The 18,129-nt window shown below is 54.6% G+C and overlaps 1 protein-coding gene across 2 annotated transcripts in view; it reads left to right on the forward strand.

Moving 5' to 3' along the window:
- ENG (endoglin) overlaps positions 1–18,129 on the forward strand; it is a 31,660-nt gene that overhangs the window by 7,236 nt on the left and 6,295 nt on the right. The window contains exons 2-9 of one of the 2 annotated variants that reach the window (XM_081278955.1): positions 1,739–1,890; positions 11,031–11,171; positions 13,403–13,568; positions 14,055–14,099; positions 14,247–14,412; positions 14,631–14,757; positions 15,134–15,308; positions 16,059–16,201. In XM_081278955.1, coding sequence (XP_081135081.1) covers positions 1,739–1,890; positions 11,031–11,171; positions 13,403–13,568; positions 14,055–14,099; positions 14,247–14,412; positions 14,631–14,757; positions 15,134–15,308; positions 16,059–16,201 — 1,115 coding nt within the window. The remainder of the gene's footprint in view (positions 1–1,738; positions 1,891–11,030; positions 11,172–13,402; positions 13,569–14,054; positions 14,100–14,246; positions 14,413–14,630; positions 14,758–15,133; positions 15,309–16,058; positions 16,202–18,129) is intronic. The other variant, XM_081278956.1, reaches the window with a different exon arrangement.

Raw genomic sequence — 18,129 nt, forward strand, 5'->3', positions numbered from 1 at the left:
AGGAGACCCCAGTGACGTCCCTCCCACAGGACCCTCACCTGGAGGTTGCCCCGTCCCACCACTTCACCCCCCATTAAGAGAGTCAGATCTTGTATAGTGACTGCAGCCAATAAAATAATTGTAATAAAAAGAGTGACCGTATGCCCAGCCCCATGAAGGCTCCCAACAACCTCTGTGTGTTATTGGGTTCTAGTCTTTTTTTTCTTCTTTTTTTTTTTTGGTCCCCGGGATTGAACCCGGGGCGCTTAACCACTGAGCCATATCCAGTCCTCTTTCTTTTTTCATTTTAAAACAGGATCTTGTTAAATTGCTTAGGGCAATTCAGTAGCTGAGGCTGACCTTGAACTTGTGATCCTCTTGTCTCAGTCACTGGGATCACAGGCGCGTGCCACCTCACCTGGCCTGGGTTCTGTTCTTATTGTCATTTTACAGATCAGGAAACTGAAGCTCTTGAGTGGTGAAAGTCGTTCAGCAAAGCCACCTAGCTCATAAGCCTGGGTTCCAACCCAGGTCACCCTAACTCCAAGGACCTTGCTTGGAGCAAAAATGCCATATTGCCCAGACCCTCTGCAGTCCTGGCACATCAGGATGGGGCTAGAGGAGGCCTCGTAAAGTTTGGGTCCCCACCGTGGCCAAGGTCCTCGTCCAGAACCATCTCGCAGGACTGAGCAGCAAGACCAGTCCATGGCCGGGCGGCCATCTTCCCTCCCCTGGGCTGTGGAAAGCCGGGAAAGGTGGGGAAGGAGGCCAGGTCAGGCTGCAGACGGCGGGGTCCAGGAGAAGCCTGCCTGCCCCCCCTCCGAGCTGGCGTCGGCTGGACGTGAGGCCAGTCCCTCCGCGCCCATCTTTGATCTCCAAGAAAACAGGAAGTGAGCGCGACAAGATGGAGACACAAACTTCCAAACAGTCTCCCCTTCCCTGTCCTCCTTCCCTCCTCCAGCCCCCCGCCCAGCACATTCCTCAGGACGAGGTGTAGGGCCCTTCCTCTTCCTCCTCTGCCGTCAGGGTGAAATTCCATCGCTTTCCCTCAGGACCTCGGTTTCCGGCCGCGGCCTCCGAGGCCTGCTCTGGGGCCTCCTTCCCCCTGGGCTGCCCTCAAGGCTCGCCCTGTCCCGGGGCCAGGAAACTCTCAGCCTCTTCAGAACCGGTCCCCCTGGGCCGCCTTGAGCACGAGAGGGACAGCTGTGTCCCCTGTCTCGGCTCCGCCTTCTTCAGGTTGAAGGGCCTCGAGGCCTGTTCTCGGGACCCTGCCAGGCACCGGGGTGTCAGTTGCAGCAGGTGGAACTATGGGATGTGCAGTTACATTTGAGTTTCAGATAAACCATGTAAGTTCCTCTAGTGTAAGTATAGCCCATGCAATATCTTGGGATATACTTGTAGTTTAAAAATTGTTCACTGTTTATCTAAAATTCACAGTTTAACTGGCAGCTTGTCTTTGATCTGTGACCTTCGGCCTAGTAGCACTGTGACCTCAGGCAAGAGACTTTTCCTCTCTGAGCCTCAGTTTTTCATCTGCAGAATGGCCGCATTGATACCTATCTCGTAGGGTGGCTGTGAAGACGTGGTGGAGCCCTGAGTGGGCGCCTGTCCCCGGGCACGTTGTTTCTTTGTTAGCTGCGGCAGTGCCGGGCTGGGACCCAGGCTCCCCACGTGCTAGTCAAGCACTCTGCCCAGAGCCGCACCCAGCCTCCTGGCCTGCTTCTTATCTATCCGTCTTTCCCCTCTGCTTCTCCAACAGGTCTTGCGGAAAGTGTCCACTGTGACCTACAGCCTGTGGACCCCCAGAGGGGAGAGGTGACATACACCACCAGCCAGGTGTCTGAGGGCTGCGTGGCACAGAATCCCAACGCTCTTCTTGAAGTCCACGTCCTCTTCCTGGAGTTCCCAAATGTGAGTGCCCCTGGCAGGGTCAGGAGGGGCCCAGAGAGAGCTCTAGGGCCCTCGGATGAGGGTCTTCCTGGGGTCGCCCCTGGGATAGTGGTCAAGTCCTCTCTGGGGACCCAAGAGGTGGCATTTCTGGTGGCAGGGGCAGTCTTTGGAGAGAACCATAAGACCTAGGTGGGGGGGCTGGGGAGAAGAGCCAGGGGGCTGAGCGGGGCTCCTGCGTCTCCAGCGAAGGGATTTGACGGCTTCTCGGGGGACTTCACACCACTCTAGGCAGCGTGGACCTTGAAACAGGGTTTCTTTTAGCTGAATTCCAATATTCCTCCCTGGGCTGTCCCCCATCCAATGTCTGTGACCCCACTGGGCAGTGTCCAAGATCCAAAGCCAGCGAGTCCAACCTCAAGACAAACCCCACCGGGAGAGCCCCCTGAAGCCCACCTTGGGTTTGTCCGAGCCTCTTATTAATGACACGAACACACTTGTCACTCCTTACTCCACGCTGGGGCCACGTTGGGGCCACGCTGGGGCCGATGTCTGCCAGGGGCTAAGCACGGTCCACGCAGAAGCCTCTCCAGGGCCATCTGCCAGGGCCCACTCTCATCCCCGCTTCCCAGAGGAAGGCACTGAGGCTAGTTTTGTGACGTAAAGAAACAGGCCCAAGGCCAGAGTTCACCCCGAATCCCCAGGGGATCCAGAGCCAAGCTGTCACCTGGCTCCTCAGAGGTCAGCCAACTTGGGCCTGCCTGGGCCGAAGGCCACACCTGGCCCACGTGGCCTTAGGTCCTAATAGCAATTTGCAGCATTGGCTCAGGGTAAACAAGTGGCCAACCTGCCCCAAAACTGTTGAGTTGCCTTGCATTTGTGTGGTGATAAGAAGGTGCCCAGACCACCAATATCGGGGGGCCCTGCTCCCCACCGCCTTGCCTGCCGTGAGGACTGTGGGCTTTGATAACCCCCAAGCCACAGATAGCACCAAACATATTTTATGTGGTTTTTTCATAGGCATTGTAATTTTTTTTTCCAAATTTGGTAATGATATGGAAGATTGCCTTCTGTGAACTCACTTCGTTTGCTCTGATGTTTAGGTCCCCGCACCTCTTATGGGTGACTGGGATCGTCAACTGAGGTCCACAGTCAGAGCAAGGCTACAGGTCAGAGCAGGGCCCAGCCAGGTGTCCAGGTGTATGGGAGCCAGCCAGCCAGGGCCCGGAAGACTGGCACCCTCCCAGGAGCCCAGGTCAGGCAGGGCTTTCTGGAGGAGCAACAGGAAGAAGGGCCAGGAGTTGACTGAGTGTGGCCGAGTGGGGAAAGCAGAGGAGAGACCCCGGGGACCGCCTGTCGGCGGGCTCAGCGCGTGGCAGGAGCTTGCCGTTCACCGCAGAGGAGGGCACGGGGCGGAAAAGATCTGTCACTATTAAGGAGCTTGGTCTTTGTCTATGGGCAGAGACAGTCAATGGAGGGTTTTTACGAGTGTGGCAGTATGCCACCGTAACTCAATTCAAGGATCCTAGAGTTGGTGACAGAGAATCCCCCTGTCATCCCCGCCTCTTCCAGGGACCTCAGCCTGGCTTATTTCTCGGAGCCAGGCTCTGAGCTCCTGCGCTCCAAGGCATAAGCATCTGAGGAGGTGGTGGAGAGTGCAGGGGCCCAGGAGAACCACACCCAGCCCTGGATCTGTCACTGGTCACACCTTGCAGTGTACTTGGAGTGCAAGGGGCGGACCCCCACACACCCTTCTTGTCTTGAGGGTCTCACCAAGAATCACAGAGCTGCAGAACCTGACCCCAGCCTGGCATCTGCTCAAGTGTGAGCCCGGGGCAGGGCCAGGAGCACAGGTCCTAGCTGGGCTGCTGGCGAGCATGCCCTTGTCGTCCCAGCTATTCTGGAGGCTGAGACAGGAGGATCTTTTGAGCTCAGAAGATCGAGGCAACTTATCCAGTCACCATCTCAAAACAAAACAAAGCAACAACAACAATAAGAACTCTGTTTCTGGAGCCAGATGGTCCCCAGTAGAACTTTGGCTGACCTCTTTTGGGCCCGTCGCTTTGAGCCACCTACCCGACCTGGGTCTTTCCATGAGAAGCTGGAGATGATGATGGCCCCTACCTCACAAGGTTGCTCTGAGAATCTCGGGGGATCGTGCAGGCAAAATACTGAGCACAGCCAGATGCAGTGGTGCCTGCCTATGATCCCAGTGACTCGGGAGGCTGAGGCAGGAGGATGACTAGTTTGAGGCCAGCCTGGGCAATTTAGTGAGACTCTGTCTCAAAAAAGAGCCCAGGGCCTGCCCAGAGCCTGTGTGTGGCATGCAGTCACGGTTGTTGTTAGTATCATTGCTTCTCTCTAGGGTCCGTGTCTTCCCCGTTAACACCCCTGCAGGGAGAAGAGGCAGAGGCCAGGAATCCATTTTCAGAGAGGCTAACTGTAGTCCAGCCCCATGGAGCTGGGCCTCTATACCAAGCTCCTTGTTCCACGATCCTTCCAAGTCCTGCGCTGAGGAAGCTGTGGCTTCCAAGGCACCTTCCTCCCCAGGCAGCCCCCAGCAGTGGGTCCACAGCTCCACGGGCCCCTCCACCAGCTCTCACCAGATGCCTGCTCTGTGGCCCGCCCTGTGTTGGGCACTGAGGATACAGAGAGAGAGGAGAGCCAGGCCCTTCCTGCCCCATGCCACTCATGGGCGGGGAGGTAGACATTGGCAGCCCTGGAATTGAGTGATGGGACTGGCAAGGGAGCAGGGGGGCAGGGGCCTGTGGGTGACTTCAGGGGACAGGGACAAACACTGAACATGAAGAGAGGGGCATTAGGGAAAAGGCTTTTAGAGGCTAGGCACTTGGTGAGGTCAAGACCCTGAGGCCAGAGACTTGGGCTGGTGGCTCTGTGGGGTGGCGCTGGCTCAACAGCCAGCCAGATCCCTCCTGACCTACTACCGCCTTCGTCAATCCTGGCACAGAAAGCGGCTTCCCGACCATCTCTGCGTGGCCTCAAAACCCTCAGACTTCCTGTGGGTGGGAGGCCCTCGTCTGAGCAGGGGCCACGGAGAGCCCCAGGCAGCGCGAGGCCCAGTGTGTGTGCATGTGTGCGTGTGTGCGTGTGCGTCGGGGTGGTCTGCAGACGCACCCGGGGGCTGCTGGACAGGGGCTTTATCTGCTTGGTCCCTGAAGGGCAGGCCGGAGCCTGGATTCCGGGAGGGGGCCCGGATCACATCCTGACCCGGGAGACAGGAAGCCAGCCTGGTGTCTCAGCAATTCCCGTCAGACCCGCTGCGCTGATCCGCGTCTTCCTCACCGAGCCCCAGCAGCCAGGCCGGGGCAGAGCCGGGTCGGCCGCTGATTCACCCCACTCCCGGCAAACGGGGCGGGCGAGTCAAAGACACCCCACCCACGCCTAGGCAGAAGAGGGCCAGGACTGGGAACTGACTCAGCGTGGCCAGGGGGGCCAGAGAAGGTGATCCAGTAGGGACCCCAGGTTCCCCAGATCATCCTGGGAAGGGGCTATGGAAGGTAGTGCAGCCCCCAGGCCGGGACAAGGGGCCCCCACCCTGGGCCCCAGAATGAGAGACCTCTCGATGGCCATCTTCCAGTTGATCCCTCCTCCAGGGTAGGGAGACTGTGTGGACAAAGGGGTGTGCCCACCTGCACCTCACCCTCCTCTCTAGCTTCTGCTCTGGATACGAGGGTCCCTGAATTCCTTACCCAGTGACATAGCCCTTATCCTAGGGCTGCATGGGTTTTTTTCTGGCCGGGGGTTCTGGGGATTGAACTCAGGGTGCTCCACCACTGAGCCACATCCCCAGCCCTTTTTGTTTTTTAATTTTGAGACAGGGTCTTGCTAAATTGCTGAGGCTGGCCTTGAACTTGCAATCCTCCCATTTCAGCCTCCTGAGTTGCTGGGATTATGGGCATGGCCTTCACATCTGGTGTGGCTCTTTCTTGTCCTTTTTCTGGGAGGGGCAGCTTCCCTAGGCCTGAAGGGTGGTGGTGTTGGCTATTGGGGGTAGGATGGCAGAGTTTGGGCATATGGGGGGCTGTTCACATGTGGACACCTGAGCGTCCTTGCTGTGCTGTCAGAAGGAGAGTGCAGAGACAGGAGCGGGGCTGGGGCCGGCAGCTGCCATCATATTCTTGTTCCAGGATTTTCAAATGTGAGAGGTGGGCTTGACCCAGGGGCCTGGGTGGGCAGGGGTCAGATGTGCTGAGCAGGGACTGTGCTTGTCTCTCACAGTGTCCCCGGTGGCCAGTTCCAAGTCAGCCTGGGGTTAGATATCTGCTGGATGATGTGTGGATAATGGAAGGGAGGGAGGGAGGGAGGAAAGAAAGGAGGAGGAGAAGATATATGAGCATAAGCATCTGTCATCTGCCACTTGAGTGCCTGGGTCATTGGTTGTTCAGGGGTTAACTTTGTTCTCTGCTGTACCATCTCCCATCCCCATTGGGGGGAGCAGAAGCCCCCTAGCCGGCCTCTCTGGCAGGAAAGAGAGTCAGGGGAGGCAAGGAGAGCCCCAGCTGACCCCCAGAAGGGCTGGAGGGAGCAGAGGCCCCACTGTGGGGGTGGGGAGAACATATCTCTCCAGGGATTCTGGAAGCCCACTCTGTGGCCACCTGGCTGGAGACCAGGACTCCCAAATGCTAAGTGCTGAGGGACCCCCAGGAGGCCGGTGGGAATGCAGGAGACACCCAGTTCCTGAATAGCACTGAGCCTGACTCCCCCGGGCAGATGGGAGCAGACACCTCCCTGTGGCGTGTCACAGCTCCCACTACCTGCTGCCCAGGTCTGACATCCAAAGCTGTGGCACTGCCCTGGGCGAGTGCCCATGTGCTGCCATCCGTCGGTGTCCCTGGGGGGATGGGTTCCAGGATCCCCTCCGATGATACCAGAATCCAGAGATGCTCAAGGCCCTGGGTGGAGTGGTGTGGTCTTGCACATACCTGAGCAATGCTCTGCTCCACTTTGAAGTGTCTCCAGATTATTATAAAACCTGCCACAATGCCAGGGACACACAGATAGTAACAGAAAGAAAAGCCCTGCCAGGCACCCAGCACATGCCTGTCATCCCAGCGTCTCAGGAGGCTGAGGATGGAGGATCACAATTTCAAAGTCAGCCTCAGCACCTTAGCGAGACCCTGTCTCAAAATAAAAAATAAAAAGACTGGGGATGTGGCTCAGTGACAAAGCACCCCCTCTCGTACCAAAAAAATTTAAAAAAAGGGGGAGAGAGAGAGAGTGAGAGAAAGAAAGCTCATAAATGTCCAGCACAGACACAATTTAAATTATATATATATACACACACACACATACATACATACATACACACACACACATACATATTTTGGAGCTGTTTGGTGGCACATTCCTGGAAGTCCCAGCTAAGCAGAAAGATCACTTGAGCCCAGGAGTTCAGGGCCAGTCTGGGGAAATAGGAAGACCCTGTCTCCTTAAAAAAAAAATTATCTGTGGTTGTTCAAATTTGTAGATGCAAGACCCACATCCACAGAGGGCCAGCCACGCCTAGCTGGGCACTGGACAGCCCACTCTGAGGCAGAGTCACACAGCATCCTTGTGAGTCTGTGAGGGGGGCAAATTGTCAGCCCATTTTCCATATCATGAAACTGAGGCCCAGGAGGACTGTCCAGGGTCACAGGCTAATGACTGAGTACACATATTTGAATTCGGGTCTGTCTGGCTCTGACCCCTTTCCCCGGCCACCCTTCCTGTATGCACTGTCTGAGTCTGCTGGGTGGACGGAGGGACGGCTGGCTCCAATGTGACCGCCTCCGGCTGGCCCTGAGGGTGGGGGCTGCGGGCAGCCCCGAGACTCCACTCCTAGAAGAATTGCTGGAAGCGGCTTTCTATAAGTGGCTACTAGCGCTCAGGGCCTCCTCTCTGAAATCCCCCGTCCCACCTCCAGCCGCTGGCCCCACAATGGCATCTGTGGGCACAAAAATAGCAACTCACCTCCTGCCCACAAGTTCAGGGAAGGGTCGGGCAGGCCCAGCCTGCAGGGCTGGGGGCAAGGGGCTGGCTGGCCTGCCCGCCATGCCTGGGCCCTGGAGTCCCAGGATCTCACCTAGAAGACTGGGAGCCTGGGGCAGGGGCAGGCGGGCCCCTCTCTTTGCCTCTGGGGGCAGAGAGAAGGGAAATCGGGTGCGTGCGAGTGGCTGTCGGTGAGTCAAGCTTTGGGGATGGAAATGTTTGCTATGGAAACCCGACTGGGTCTTCTGGTAACCAGTTGGCCCTCAGTGAGGCCTGGGAGCTCTGGGACTCCAAGAGCCCCACTTTCCAGCCTCCCCCAGTATCCAAACCACTCATGTGTGATCCCGGCAGGAGACTGACCCCCGCTTTTGACCTCAGCCTCCCTGTCCCCCAACTGAACAGGAAAGTCTTGGTGACAAGGCAGTGGTGGGTTTGGCTTAGGAGCCCTGGGAGAAGAACTGAGTATGTGACAAATGTCACAAAGCTCTAGCCTCCTAGCCCTCTGACCCCCAGCTGACCGGGCCCTGACCTCCATCGCCCTTTCTTCACTTCCTTTCAGCAGAGCCCCGCCTGCTTCTGCTTTCCAGCCCTATTCCCACTTCACAGGCAAGGAAACTGAGGCACGGAGGCACCGGCGGTGTCGCGGTAGCAGATGGTCCCCTCACACAGGAGCCTGCTCCCACAGCTCGCGGGTGTCCACCAAGGGACAGGGGACGGCTTTCCCCATCCACTGGTGTTCCCTGGCTGCAATCTGCCAAGTCATGGGGCCCACCTCTCTGCCATAAGTACCCCTTGAAGTTCTCTCAGGGTGGAGACAACAAGTGTCACTGAGGTGTATTTGAGAGAAGGGCACGGTCCAGGGCCTGGGCCTCCATTCGGACCCAGGCTGACGGGCCTGGGGTTCGGCTTTGCCTGCAGTTGCCTCTGCAGCTTCCTCCTGAGCCTCTATTTCCCCATCTGTGAGATGGGAGGACACCTGCTCCTGCTTTGATCAGAAGCGCTGCCACGTGCTCAGCGCAGGGGCAGACCGGGCGGGGTCGAACCCCGGGAAATCACTAGCACTTGGTTGTTTTTCGTAACAACTTTATTGAGGTAAAATTCACCCATTCAGAGAAGAACCTGAGTGGTTTGTGGATAGGCACAGTTGTGTGCCCATAGTTGATGGTTTCACAGGACATAGGACAGAACACCAGGCCTGGTCTCCATACCAGCGAGGTGGCTTGCACTTCCCTTTGGTCAGGTCTAAGCAGCGATCACAGCCCTGGAGCCAAATGCTGGTTCTGACAGATATTTTGCATTTCATAAAAGATGGCCTTAAATCCAGCAATTAGTTATTCAAGTGTTTAGAATGCACAATATTTTAAAAAACTGATGAAACAGATGCTTTGAAATGGTATTATAAACCCATTAGAAAACGAGATGCGAACCGATGCACACATACACGTGAAGCCTCTTCTCCTACTGTAAACCAGCATGAGAATCACTATTGAAGAATAATTGCCTAAAGAGCCCTCCAAAGGGACAGAGCTGATTTGTGGAACACTGAAGATGAAGTCACAGTGTTTGCTCTCTTTTTTGTTTGTTTTAAAGAGTGAACTTGAACACAAAGGGTGATTACAGTGTTATTATTGAGTAACGGAAATATTTCTGAGCAGATTTTTCCAGGGTCTGACCTGCTGTCTCTGGCTCGGTGGCGTCCGCTGGGGAAACGCAATCTGATGTGAATCCCCACACTTTCCATGGTGTCTCCATCTTGAAATCGCTTGTCCCTTCTGATGGAGGGAGGAGACTTTGGGGGTCAGCTCTTGGCCACAAGCTTTTGCCTGGGAGCTGCTGGCTCTGGAAGCACAGGAAAGTGCTTCCGCGTCTGTCTTTGTCCTGGAGCGTCGTGGGGCTCTGGGGTCCTGAGCTGTCTCTTCATTCTTGCTCCATTCACACCCTGCCTGTTCAGAAAGCCACGGGGCAGAGCGGAGGTCACTCTCCACAGAAGTTATGCCCTGTGGATCACTGTCATCTTTTACTTCTTGGTCATAAGATGTAGAAAAATATGGCAGGAGTTCAGAGCAGAGGCCTGCCTGGGTCCGAATCCCAGCCCCAGCTTATTTGCTGTGCAATCATGGGCAAATGACTGCGCCTCTGGGCCTCAGTTTCCTCATCTGCAATTGAGAATAATAAAGGGTTGTTTCAGGAATTAAATGAGTTAATGGAAAATACTTAGAATAGTCCTGGCACATAGAAAGCCATGTGTAAATGTGGATTTTACTGTTGCTGTCATGAAAACATAATTACATCAATTTAAAAACATCTTTTGTTTTTTGCTCTTGTAGCTGGGGATCAAACCCAGGGCCTCACACATGCTAAGCAAGCACTGTACCATTGAGCCACACCTCCAGCCCCCCACCAGTTAAAACTTTTCTGCAGGCTGGGGGTGTAGCTCAGCGGTAAAACCTATGCTTAGCATACACGAGGCCCTGGGTTCTAGCCCCAGCATAAAAAAACAAAAACAAAAAAGAAAAAAACACCTAAAAATGCAGTCAGAAATAAAATGAATTCCACTTCACATTTTTATATTAAAATAATGGTATTATAGAGACTGGCATCTTAGCACTTTAAAAAAGTGAGATAAGAGGAATACTGCAAACTAAAAGGGGAATTCGAAACACATTTGGTTCTGGAGTGTCTCCCAAGGAATGGAGGGTGGGTCTCCCATGCACTGGTTGGGTTCCTTGGCTGGGATCTGCATGCTAAGCACATGCTCTACCACTGAGCTGCACCCCAGCTCTTAGGAGAGCAACTGTGGGCTGAAAGCAGAATCTCTGCACCAGGGTCGACCATAGAGGGAGAGGGGACAATGGGGGAGCAGTCACTAACTATGCACACAGGGCCCACAGGCCCGGACACAGCAGGTAATCAATGGAAGTCATAAATCTTGATTGACTATTGAGAAGTTTGGGCTCATCCCAATTTTTTTCTCTGCTTTGGGATTTGCTGGGACTAATTCCATTCATTCATTTGATATATTTTCTGGCACATCCTGGGGGGCCTGACTCTACTCACAGGTAACCTAGAGAAACCAAACTGAGTGGGGAGAGTGGAGTGGAAGCCTTCACTGCTTAGCTGAGTGGCCCCGGCTGTGCAAGTCTGACTGGTCTGTGTGTCTCCCTGTCCCCTCCCAGGAGTTGGCAAAATTGGAGCTGACCCTCCAGGCCTCCCAGCAAAATGGCACTCGGCATCGGGAAGTGCTTCTGGTTCTCGTGGCGAACAAGAGCGTCTTGCTGCAGCTCCAGGCTCTGGGAATCCCACTCCACTTGGCCTACGTGAGTGCATCACCCCCAAACCCAGGCCAAGGCCCTGGCCAGGGTCTCTTGCCCCTACAGCCTTGCTTAACTCACCAGGGCCCTGCCAGGTGACTGATGGGCCCTGACCAAGAGACACCAGAGGGTGGCAAGACCTGAGATAAAAGAACCCAGACCAAGAGTGGGAGTCAGGCTGATGTACAACCTGGCCAGCGGTGGTCCTCAGCGTGCCCATCTGTTCAGTGGAACAGTTTGGCCCAATGGTATCCCATCAAATAGCATTTTCATTGTCTTTGATAAAGTTAGAAGATATTTGAAAATATTTAAGTACAGAGGAAAAGGGTCACAAGGAAACCTAACAATGTGTTAACAGTGGTTAGGAAAGGGACATGGGATCAGGAGAGACTCTGATTTGGTTCTTTATACTTTGCCGAATTTGAGAGAAGTGGCCCTAATTGACAGGGCTCACGTTGGAGAAAAAAAAAAAATTATGTTTTAAAAGCTCAACTCTTAAGTGTTAGACACATCCACGAAGAGAAAGGACCCACGGGCTTTGTCCCACTGCGGGGAGCCTGCGGCCGGTCAGCAGGGCCTCCAACACAGGGAGGGCCCTGGGAAGTGGCCCCAGATGTGAGCAGCTGTCTTGCAGATGAGAAAGCAGAGGAGAGAGCAGAGCAGGCCAGGAGGCAGCAGAGAGGACACGGGAGGCACAGAAAGAAACAGACACTGAAGGGCGGCCAGCGGGGCGGGGGAGGGACACCAGAGAGACTGGGGTGGGGGCAGGACTGGCCCCGGGCCGGGCTAGAGACAGGCAGAGGGCAGAAGTCGGAGATGGGCGGCCGGGGAAGAATCTGGATGCAGCGAAGCCAGCATGGAAAGCCCCTGGAGGAGGGAGAAAGTCACGGCCAGCTTCCAGGGCCCAGGGCAAGGGCAGTGGGCAGGGAAGAGCTGGGCCGCCCCAAGTTAGTCCAGAGGGAAACCGAGGCCGATCAGGGCAGGGCTTGCCGTGGCTCCTCCTCCTCCCTCTCCCCGCTCTTCTGGGGTGGAGGCTGCGCCTGCAGGACCATGGTCCCTGCTGAAGGTGGCTGCAGCCTCGGGGGCTGAGTTTACCTGCGAGCCCGGGAGCCTTCCCGGGAGCTGGGCGGGCCTGAGCGTCAGACCCCGTGCCAGGCTGACACTGACAACGTTAAGCCCTGGATCCCTGCTGAAGTCCCATTTTACTGACGACCCTAGCCGGCCCCCATTTTTAAACCACCATCCAGTCCCAGTCTTTCCCACCAAGGGACCTGTGGTCCTCACCCATGGATCACTTTGCCCCCTAGTTAATTTCTGCAGAGAGGGTTGTGGGCTCTATTCTAGAGGGATCATTCTATGGTGTCTTACCTACTGTCACTGACAGGCAGTCCTCCTTAATATCTAACGTGAAGCCCTGCTGCTGCTGCTGCTGCTGCTGCTTCAGCTCAAGGCCTTGGCCTTGGAGATGGAATACAAAGGAACTCTGAACCAGTGGCCCCAACAGCTTCCTCTGAATCCCCCCTAGTTTCCTTGCCCAGCCCACCAGCTCCTCCCCCGGCGCACTGGCAGGAAGATGGGGAGGTGTGGGAGCTTCCTAGATTCCCAGTCCTTCCAACCAGGGGACCCATCTCGCTCCTCTGTTCCTTATTAAATGACATCCTCTGGCTTCTTTTGCTTCCAGTGACTTGATGCATATCTAGTTTCCAAATGATGAGGTCCCCCAAAGCAGGACCACCCCGTCTCCTTCATTCTTTCATTTCTTCATCCATTCCTGTTCTCCCTTCCTTCCTGCCTTCCCGTGTTCAGGGAGCCGGGTGGCATGGTGAAGCTGGTATGGCAGGCCCCCCGACGCTGAGCCCCGAGTCCAGCACCAACTCAGACAAATATTTTTTGGTGCCTCCTGCATGTGGAGCCCTGTGCAGGGATGGGCCAGAGTGTAGAGGAGGACAGAAGGTAGCCAGATGTCATTTCATGTGGGTTCAATGGGTAGAACCCCAGCGGGGCCATGTTTGGACAGGTGGATGAAGAAGGATATGTGTCCTTACGGTCCCCAGGTGTGGAAGACAGATCAGATTGGCAGGGGTCGGGGAGCCCTTGGGGGCTCTGGGATGACTGCAGATCCACCAGCTTCCACACTTTCGGCCCTGGACTCTTCTCAACCAAAGGGCAGACTCCCCAAATTATTCCCTAACTTCCTGCACAGGACAGAAAGGACTGAGCACTCTCTGTCTCCCCAGAACCCCAAACTGGTCATCTGCCAAGAGCTCTGGGGAGCCAACCACACAGAGCTGCCATCCTTTACCGCCAAGAGCCAGATCCTTGACTGGGCGGCTACAAAGGGCCCCATCACCTCAGCTGCGGCGCTGGAGGACCCCAGCAGTGTCCTGCTGCGGCTGGGCCAAGGTCAGCTTCCCTTGCAGCCGCTCTGGGCTCCGTCCAGCTCTGGAGGAATCTGAGCATCTCTGATCCATTCCTCAGACTAAGGCGCGAAAGATCCTGAGCGGGATATGATTTGCCCTGGGCCACACACAGCAAGGCAGTGCCCTTTGGGGACAGTGATTCCTCCTTCACCAAGTATCAGACTGAACTATGGGAAATGACAGGTTTTCCTTTTTTTTTTTTTAAGCCCCCAATCCCCCAGCACTTTCACGTTGTTCATTGTGCATCTACTGTGTGCCAAGTTTGCTAGGCACTCGGATGCTCTGTGGGGACAGACTCCCCTCTCCTGGAGCTGCCACTCTGATGAAGGAGATGACAATAAACATGTAAAGAGATAAATTCTATAATATTAGGTTTTGGTAGGAGCTATAGGAAAGACGAGAGGGGAAGGATGCACGGGGTGGTGGCCAGGCCATGGACTCATTCCTTGTATTAACCCTGTATTGACAGATGAAGAAACAGAGGCCCTGGGACTTGCACAGGGTGGTTCAGAAGGTAAGTGGTGGCCTCGAGGTTTGGACCTGGGTCCTCCCAGGCCCCACCCTTGAGGCTCCATGCTGCCGGCCCATCTCTGCCTTGGCGCTGGGTGAAGGTGGAGCCCTGGTTGCCCCGGAGGGGACTGAGGTGCGTTTGTCTCTGCAGCCCTGAAGTCACCATCCTTCTGTTTGCTGGAAGCCAGCCGGGACATGGGCCGCACCCTCGAATGGCAGCCGCGGGCCCCAGCTCCGGTCCGGGGCTGCCGCCTTGAGGGCGTGGCCGGCCACAAGGAGGCACACATCGTGAGGGTGCTGCCCGGTGCTGGAGCCGGGTAAGGGTGCCCGCCCCGTGCCAGACCCGCCCAGGCGCCCCTCGTGGGGCCCAGAGCCCACCCGACCCACCCAGTCCCATCATCCCCCACCGGGCCAGGGAAGAGCGCAGCTGCTGCCCCCTGGACGCCAAGGCCCAGTCCCAGTCCCAGCCCGCGGTCGCCGGCAGACCCCGCGTTCCCCGTGTTCCACCCGCGCGGACCTGTCGGTCTCGCCACAGGCCCCGGACCGTGACAGTGAAGGTAGAACTGAGCTGCACCTCCAGGGATCCCGACGCCATCCTCATCCTGCAGGGCCCACCTGACGTGTCCTGGCTCATCGACGCCAACCACAACATGCAGATCTGGGTAAGTCTCACCCGCCTTCTCGCCACGGGGCTTCAGGCAGGATGGTTCTGCTCCCAGGGCTCTGCCTGTGTCCACCACCTGTCCTTCCTTCAGATCTTCACCCAGAGGTCACCTCCTCCTGTCAGCCTTCCCTGATGCTCTAGGCAGCCCTCTAACCCAGAGCACAGGGTCCAGGGCTTCCTGGAGAGGTGAACCCTGAGCTGAGTTCAAGGACACAGGAGACAGTAGACAGGGGAAGGTGGCCAGGCAAAGCAAACAGGGGACCAGGAAGAGCAGGACGGAGGCCTGGCATCACCCTGCCTGGCCTGCGGGTCCCTGGCCTGCCACCGGCCCGACTGCACCCTGACTCCCCGCTCTGCTCTCTCCTGGCCTGTAGACCACTGGCGAGTACTCCTTCAAGATCTTTCCAGAGAAGAACATCCGTGGCTTTGTGCTCCCAGATACACCCCAAGGCCTGCTGGGAGAGGCCCGGACGCTCAACGCCAGCGTCGTGGCCTCCTTCGTGGAGATCCCTTTGGCCAGCGCTGTCTTGCTGCGGGACCCCAGCTGTGGTGAGCCAGCCCCTTTCCCCTGCCAGCCTTGGATCACTTGTCCTGGAAGTTTGGCCAAGTTGCACCGACCTCTCTGGGCCTCATTGTCCTCATCTGCAGCATGGGGACAATGAATAGCTGGCCTCCCAAGCGCATAGTGCCAGTGGTCGGTTTCTGTTCTCTCGACTAAAAGGCTCAGGGGTCACTCCAGTTGAACTGGGCTGACTGGGCTGCACGAAATAACCACAAAGAGACACAAATACCTTTTTCTTTGGGGTCGCTGTGACGGCTCCTCTGACCTTAAGGGTCCACAGGAAGAGAGAGAGCGAGAGCACCCGCTGACCCCTTTTATTGAGGAGAAGCTATTCAAATAAGGCCAGGGGTCAGGTTTCAGGGGGCTGAGTCTATCTTTATGATGTCCACTGTCAGCAGGTGACTGACACCTGGGTAGGCCACACCCAAGGGCACAGTAAGAGAAGGGGACACACACAAGGCACTTCCATGGAACATTCTATCCCAAACAGGGCAAGGGGTTATATTACAAAGGAACAGGTGAGCATAGCTCCACCCATGGGGCTGTAGGAAGGCACCCCCATCCACAAAGACACAGTCAGGCGAACCCTAGAAGAGCACCCTAGAAGAGCGGGGCTGTCTAGCAGCATGGGTGCCTGACCCCACAGAGCCCAGCAGGGGAGTTAACTCAGTCACTTGCGAGGCTGGTTTCCCACAGTCGGTGACTGCCTGCTTTGCCCACCACCTGCTGCCCCCCAGGCGGTGGACTACAGACCTCACCTGCACCGGTCCCAACCACCCCTCCCAAGGAGAGCTGCAGCCCAGAGCTACTCATGTCCCTGATCCAGCCCAAGTGCACCCATGATGTCATGACTCTGATACTGAAGAAAGATCTGGTGGAGGTGAGAGAATCCAGCCCGCCTGCCCTCTAACAGCTAGTCCCTCCCTGGCCGCAGAATCTTGGGGCCCCACCCAGGCGGGGGGGGGGGGGGGACAAGTCACCTCTTTCTACAAGCCTGTATTCCCACTTTAAAGTGTGATTGGTAATGGTACCTACCTCATGGCAAGAATTCAGTGAGGCCAAACTCGGAAAACAGTCAGGAGTGGCACAGAGAGCTCAGCAAATAACACCAGGTGGTCATTAATCCCACAGTTGGCTGAGCTGGGAGGTCACTTAACATAATAACACTTAGCAGGCACAATGTGGTCTCTGCCATACTGACAAAGGAATATTTACAATAAAAATAATGCATGTGCCAGGTGCAGTGGCCACACCTGTAATCCCAGCGGCTCTGGAAGCTGAGGCAGGAGAGTCGTGAGTTCAAAGCCAGCCTCAGCTAAATTTCGAGGCCCTAAACAACTCAGTGAGACCCTAAATAAAATACAAAAAAGGGCTGGGGAATGTGGCTCAATGGTTCAGTGCCCCTGAGTTCAATCGCTGATACAAAATAATAATAATAATAATAATAATAATGCACATGGCTCAGTGGTAGAGTGCTTGCCCAGCATACATGAGGCCCTAGGTTCAATCCCCCAAACAAAAGCAAAACAAAAAAAGCTTTAAAACTGAACAAGGGGCTGGGGATATAGCTCAGTTGGTAGAGTGCTTGCCTTTCATGCACAAGGCCCTGGGTTCAATCCCCAGCACAAACAAGCAAACAAAAAAATAAACAAAACTTATAAAAGAAAACAATCTTGATCTTATCTCCTAAAGACAGTGACTGTTGACATTTCGGTTGGGTTGCTGTCTGGTGTGATTTCTCTGTGTTTCTTTCATGAGTGTAATCATAATCGATGCTTTTTTCTCCTATTCACTTAACCTACTTTTGAAACTTTGACACCTGTGCCTAATTATATTATTACCAAGCATATATTATTTTATTATATGGACATGTCATAATGAATTCCTCCTCCTTTGTTAAACATTTGTTTCCAATTCTATATTATAAATATGCAGAAAATATCATTTTGCATAGAACTTCTCTTTTTTCTTTTGTTTAGGTACCAGGGATTGAACCCAGGGGTGCCTACCACTGGGCTACATCCTGGGCTCTTTTTAACTTTTTAAATTTTGAGACAGGATCTCACTAAATTGCTCAGCTGACCTCAAACTTGTAATCCTCCTGACTCAGCCTCCCAAGATGCTAGGATTACAGGCCTGCACCACAGTGCCTTGTTTATTGTTTTGTTTTGTTTTGTTTTTAAAGAGAGAGAGAGAGAGAGAGAGAGAGAGAGAGAGAATTTTTAATATTTATTTTTTAGTTCTCGGTGGACACAACATCTTTGTTTGTATGTGGTGCTGAGGATCGAACCCGGGCCACACGCATGCCAGGCGAGCGCGCTACCGCTTGAGCCACATCCCCAGCCCTGTTTTTTTGTTTTTTAAGGATAGATTTCCACATGGGTAGGATTTCTGATTCAAAGTCTATGAAGTGTTTTTTTTATTATTTTTTTAAATTTTATTTTATTATTATTATTTTTTAGTTGTATATGGACTCAATGCCTTTATTTGTTTTTATGTGGTGCTAGGATCGAACCCAGTGCCTCACACTTGTGAGGCAAGTGCTCTACCACTGAGCTACAGCCCCAGCCCAAAATCTATGAAGTTTTGATACATGTTGCCAACTGGCTTTGCCAAAGAGGATTTGAATTTTCACTGCTGGTTTATGAGAGTACTTTGACCACATCTCTCTTTCTCTAGACTGTAATTAAAAACAAAAACAAAGAAGACCTTTGCCAGTGTGGGAGGTGGAACATGGTGTTCCATTCTTTTTTAATTTATAATTCTTTGGTTAGAAGTGAGAGGGGGCGAAGCTCTGTCTCTTTATTT

The sequence above is a fragment of the Spermophilus citellus genome, assembly GCF_964194105.1.
Source record: "Spermophilus citellus genome assembly, chromosome: 2".
Classification (NCBI taxonomy): domain Eukaryota; kingdom Metazoa; phylum Chordata; class Mammalia; order Rodentia; family Sciuridae; genus Spermophilus; species Spermophilus citellus.